We start from the raw sequence: 6,145 nt of genomic DNA on the forward strand, positions 1-6,145 counted from the left end.
TTTCAGGGGAAAGATGGAAATACTGGACAGCTCTGGAGTGAATACGGACCATTAAATGCTAAACATCAGATCTATGCTATCTCCCATTTCCTCTTTAAGTGCAATCGAGTTGATGTTGTTTACAGAGCTGCATTCTTTGGTTGATTTCTCTTTTCTGAAAATTGAGTTTTTACTTCTATCTGAATGATGGCCTATGCGAACAATCATGCTTGCATATCCATCTTTTGAGTTTCCAACAATTATTCCAATAATTACATATCCGATTTGACGTATGGACAAAATATGCAAGCATATATTTCATGCTTGTTTGAGTAATAGCAATGATATTTCCCAATATCATGCTAAGAATAGCTAGGACTTCGAGAAGAAGACGACATTCGTTTGATGAGAAAAAACAATCTGTTCGGGAATGTAGGCCATACACTCTTAACAGACTCAAGGATGCAGAGGAGGAGGAGAGGGCAGGGGCAAATGGAGCCTCCTTTGCAATCAAAACTGAGTGATAGTATTTACCGCATGGACCCCTGAAAATAGCGAGTATATTTTCTTTTCTAGGATTTCCCCAGGTCATTGGTCTGTGTGGAATTGTATTCTTTCCATAATGGCCTCACAAGCATTTTCTCTAGGTTTTTGTCAGTTATTTGAGATACTCAGGTTATTCTGAGTTCTGCTTATTTCTTGTACATGCAGCAGTATTTATATGTGTTTTGCTGTAATTAATAGCATCTCCAATTTTTAGGACACATGTTCTCCTGGGAGTCTAGCCTGAAGATATCTCCAATCGTTATATCATTTAGCCAAAGTGTTGAGCTTGTTTATCATAGTTTCACAAGTATTTCATTTCCCCATCCCCTACCAATTTCATGCATCAACTAGGCAAATCATTCATACTTATTTAGAGAGAGAAAGTTCTTAAGTTGCCTGTTAAATAGAATCTCAATGTTAAATCACAATACCACTTCTTACCTACACCCTTAGCACTGCTCCTATGCATTGATAGGAAGTTACAGCCTACAGGATTAGGATCCTCCAAGTATAAGGGATACAGTTTTTATGAACCTTCGATATCATGCATAAAAATCATTCTCTAGGTAATACATATTTAAGAACTAATAAACTTCTGTTGCTAGTCATTTCAGTATGTGTATGTCCAAGTATATTCATGCGCTCATATGTATAAATGTGGATATGCTAGCTTTCTTGCCAGTTGATAGATAAAAGGTGCAATGTCCAAAAATGTCATGGCAGAATGAGCACCTTCTGTAGGAAGGTGGAGTTCTTCTCAAATTGATCATTTTAACAAGTTAATGCAAAATTTGATTCGATTCACTTAGATAACATTCGCAAATTATGGGAATGATGTTCATCTGGTTAAGTAAAAATTGTACATGTTTGACAAATTTACCTTAAGAAGCTTGCGCAGAATTGGAGTTTTAATAAACTCCTTTCTGTACCGCTTCATTATGTTGTGCAACATCTGCAAACCTATTGACCAAAAAATTCACTCGTCAGCCAAATTTGTGAAGGTGACTAAACAGCACAAGGACTGTTATATAAATGTACTCTGGCAATGAAACACTAAAATCATTACCATTCTTGTTGATTATGTCAACCAGAACAGTCCGAGATTTTGTCTTCAAGAGTGCATCCAAGATCATCGAAAGATCTCGATTACTGCAAAAGAAACAGAAATATATGAACCATAAACTCGAGTAGATTGATGTGTTGCTTTGCGGGTTGGTTATTTTGAGGGGGGTTGGAGGGAATAGAGGGGAGGGCTACATGAGCATAATCTGAAATTACCTCTGAATAGCTTCACCATGGCCATTAGCCCCGGATGCAGCTGTTAGAAACAGAAGCTTCAAGTAACCTCTGGAAGCATCCTATTATATAAGAAAATTTAAGACATGGAAAAGAACCATGTCAGAGAAACCAAGGAGGATCAAGTACATGAATTCAATCTTAACAGCAATACAAGCACGTATCAGGAAATCAGCAATTCCATCATAGTTCTTCTAAAATAGTAACAATTGGTGGAAATAAAAAACCAGAACTTGTTGCTTGGTATTATAACCCAGAAACAAAACTATAAGATACTTTTTGACAACAAGAGTGTACAAAACATGAAAATGTTAATAGCAACAAGAGTACAAACTCACTTTTCGCTTGCTTATTCCCCCTTCAGTATCAAGCAACTCATTCAGTTTGTCCTCAACTGCAATCATTCAAATATTAGTTGCAGTAAAATCAATCTTAATCCCAAAATGAAGTATGGAACAGATGACTGTGTACCTGCTTCAACTTGACTGTTTAAGGATAGGTCAGGTAACTTTTTAGGTTTAGCGGATGCTGCATTTGACTTATCCATATCCTGAGTTCCTTTGCTATTCACAATTGATTTAAGTTTCCCCTTCTTAATTGAAGATGATGAATGACGAGCCTTAGCAATAGAATCAGACTTTGCTATTTCCTCCTTTCCCCCCAGTGTACCAGATTTAAGTTTTCTCTTAGATTCCACTGTATCAGGCTGCGATTTACTAGGTGCTACAGTAGTGGTAATGTCTGATCCATGAGCAGAGCGAAAAGCCGAAGGCATTGCTTTGTTCGTTGAACCTTCTGACTGGAAAGAAACATCAATGAGTTGGACAGGACAATCCATTACGGGAAGGGCGCCTTGAGATTCAACCTTACAAGGAGCTGATGCAGAGGTATTCAAGCACTCTCCAGCATCTCTGTTAGCATCCAAAGGTCTAAAAGCAGCATTAGAAGTAGCACTATTACCAACAGAAATGTCAGGATCATATATATCTTGAACCATCATGTCCTCGACCGCTGTAGCAGTTGAAGTCTTAAAGCGTCCATCAGTGGATGCTGAATTAACACCTGCTTTTTGAATTAAAGTTTCTGAAGTGGTGCTCTCAAATTGACTGGCAGCATTAACCAGTTTCTTTATTCCATGTATGCTTTGAGGCGGTTCATTTGGACTTCCATTTTCTCCATCGTGCAAAGAAATTGACATTATGTCATTCCAATCGCCATTCATCTCTCTATCTTCACAGATCATAACAGGTTCTGCGTATTCATCATCTGAATCATCCTGCACAATTACTTCTGAATTTGTTGGATCACCGCCTATATAGCCCCGACAATTAGGTGAGCCACATACACATTTTTTCGCGGCAGCACCAAACACGCGTACATAATTGTAATCAAATGTAACTTCTTCACCCTGACATGGAAAATGGATTCATTAAGATGAGCATAGACAAATATTGCTCCAAGTATCAAAAGAAAAATTAAAAAATGCATATTCACCAAACACGTCACATATTACATAAAGAAAATATAATGCTAATGTGCCCCCCACCCTCACCCCTACTTTTCTAAGAACATAAACATACATTAATGCCTCAACTGGACATAAGCACTGAGCCGTCATTATCAGCAAAGAGAAACATACCTTCTTAATATCCCTAAGAGCAAAAAGTCCAACACAGACTTCTCCATTCACCATCCACTGTCAAGAGTACAAAAAAGTCAAACGTTAAATTTTTGTAGTTCCAAAGTCGGCTATTCATTTTTTTCTCAAAGCTGCAGAGCCAGAAATAAGTGAACGCACAACTCTGCAGTTTTTCTAGTTAAACAATTGAAAAATGATAATAGGTTCGGACTGAAGAAGTAAATAGTTATCTGTAAGAGAAAGTTGAAGATTCCACTGAAATAGATGAAGCAAGCTCAAGTCCAATGCAATTAATATAGTTGTCACTGTTGCCATACAAGACAACGATTTTGTTGAAGATAAAATAATTTCTTAAAGTGAGAGAATTAGTTAACAAAATTGTTCTGTTTATGAAATAAATCAAAATGGTACAAATAAAAACATGGAAAAAAGAAATTAGCGTATGAATAGCAACATAGCATGAAGCAGATATAAGGTTAAATGCACATGAATGACCGCACTGAAACTGTAAATAAAAAGCGTTCACCATCACCTTATAGAGTAGAGCATCCTAAAGGAACATCACAACACCCTCAGAGATGGAAGAGATTAAGGAGGCAATGCTACAGACCCATGGGGCTATCACATATTAGTTCAACAAGAAACCTAGACTAAGGAGATATTTCCAAATCCCAAATCTATTGATCTTATACTGAATGCCCAAAATACAGAAACACTACACTACACCTATATGAAAGGTTAAGCTATCAATAATACCTTTTCTGTGCGGCAGTTAGGATCGCAACTATGGTTTATAAACCGACCCAAATTGCCTTTGGCAGATGCATCAATTACCTGAAACAAAAGAGATAAATTGCAAGAGAAATGAAAACAATATACAAACCAACCCGAGTAAATGTCATCAATCATGGGAAAGTTCGTACTGAACCCAGAAGGATCTCAATGAGCTGGAATAAAGTTCATAGTTATTCGGCTACAAAAGAAATTCAATCATGGTTTATTTTAATATTCAAAGATAAAGTCTTTCTTCAAGTTGACAACAGTCATTCGGCTCCATAATTCCAGGCCAGGTTACAAACTACAAGTATTTCGGACATGGCGCTATGCAACTCAAGGCACAGGATCACACAGATGATGTTTGCAACCTGACAAGTATGAAGAAAAGGGATAATCGCAAACCTCACTCCCATTCAGTGTCATGAAGTAAAAATGTCTATGCCCCTGCAAAGCATACTCTCTCTGCCTCTTTTGATAAGCATGCATATCAAGTACCTGTAACATCCATAAACTAAATAAACACATAAAAACTTTATTTCACTGTGGAAATATTAGAAACTACTATGACAGAATATATTAAAGAATAAGCAGCATTTAGTTGTATTTCTTCACTAGATCAATATGGAAATCTAAAGTCCTACCTAAAGCCACCTGATCTATGGCTCCAGAAATAAAAAGTAACCAATTGCGGGTGCGTTATCAGGGCTAATGAGCTCATTTCTCAGAACTTGAGAATATGACAAATGACCCACTTTTCCATTATCAAAGGGCAGGATGTTGAGAAGAAGCTTCATCATCATTTAGGAAGAACTTTCTGATCCTAGGTCACAGGATGATAGGAGTAAATGCTTTCACTAGATTTTATGGGAGTAGATGGCTATTTGCATCTTTTCAATGGCAAAAAGTAGGATTTGCATGTTTCCACTAAGAAACATAACATGAAGTAAAACTATACACTGATTTCTTCAGAAAGCCTTGGGAAGCACTTTTATGCATTCAGGATACATTATGTAATTGTTCTTCAGCATGGAGCTGCAAAAATTGCTTTGAAGAAATAAATGAAAGATTGCTCAATAATGTAAACTCAATTCATGATATGCATTACCAACTGGTTCAGTCTAGTGAGTAGAACGTCAACTTGGTGTGCTGTCTTTCAACATCAGGTTAAGCATATGAAAATCCAAGTTACCTCTCCAACATATTCGATGAGGAACTGTCCTTCAGAGATATTGTCAAGAGCTTGAAGGCCAAAACCCTTCTTTCCACATCTAAACCACTTCAATTTAGCATATTTGCGTTTTTGGAACTGCAAGCAAATGCAGTATTTACCTTAAGGTTCGAGAAATAAAATCAATAACGAAAGTGGAACAAATGAAAAATTTGCTTACTTGTTGATTTGAACAAAATTCACCACATGGGCAAGTTCCTTGAACACACTCAATGTTGAGCATTCTGTTCAAACATTTAGCTCCACAGCCCATTCTACCATCTGCTGGTGGTTTGCAATGGCACACCATCACCTGTTATCCACAAGTGAAATGGGTATGAAATATAATTTCAGATGGACAAGAAAATAAATTTAGAAATTGAAAAGATGCACGCATGATGAATGACTTCATGAGTAACCATAAGCTCATATAGATACCCCGTCACACACTGGAACTGTATAAATGCAGACCCAGAGACCTTGTAACTCATAAATAAGCTCCTCAAGCAGTGTAAGCATCAGCTGCAACCAGCTTAATAGCAGCCCAAGAGCAGGATATCAAACTAATGCATTACTAAAGAAGGTCGCTTTTACAGGTGAACTCATGATTCCTATTTATTGTGATGACAATATTGCTACAGATTCTTCAACATGACATCAGAGAAAACCCAAGGACCATTTACACCCATTACTTACAAGTA

General features: G+C 37.1%; 1 protein-coding gene across 2 annotated transcripts in view; it reads right to left on the reverse strand.

Moving 5' to 3' along the window:
- LOC105159443 (histone-lysine N-methyltransferase ASHH2) overlaps positions 1 to 6,145 on the reverse strand; it is a 15,410-nt gene that overhangs the window by 3,534 nt on the left and 5,731 nt on the right. For both annotated transcript variants that reach the window (XM_011076511.2, XM_011076510.2), the window contains exons 6-15: positions 5,626 to 5,757; positions 5,427 to 5,543; positions 4,640 to 4,732; positions 4,217 to 4,294; positions 3,461 to 3,517; positions 2,293 to 3,229; positions 2,160 to 2,215; positions 1,804 to 1,883; positions 1,592 to 1,674; positions 1,406 to 1,485 (exon numbers count right to left, since the gene is read on the reverse strand). In XM_011076511.2, coding sequence (XP_011074813.1) covers positions 1,406 to 1,485; positions 1,592 to 1,674; positions 1,804 to 1,883; positions 2,160 to 2,215; positions 2,293 to 3,229; positions 3,461 to 3,517; positions 4,217 to 4,294; positions 4,640 to 4,732; positions 5,427 to 5,543; positions 5,626 to 5,757 — 1,713 coding nt within the window. The remainder of the gene's footprint in view (positions 1 to 1,405; positions 1,486 to 1,591; positions 1,675 to 1,803; positions 1,884 to 2,159; positions 2,216 to 2,292; positions 3,230 to 3,460; positions 3,518 to 4,216; positions 4,295 to 4,639; positions 4,733 to 5,426; positions 5,544 to 5,625; positions 5,758 to 6,145) is intronic.

Source organism: Sesamum indicum, linkage group LG3 (genome assembly GCF_000512975.1).
Source record: "Sesamum indicum cultivar Zhongzhi No. 13 linkage group LG3, S_indicum_v1.0, whole genome shotgun sequence".
Classification (NCBI taxonomy): domain Eukaryota; kingdom Viridiplantae; phylum Streptophyta; class Magnoliopsida; order Lamiales; family Pedaliaceae; genus Sesamum; species Sesamum indicum.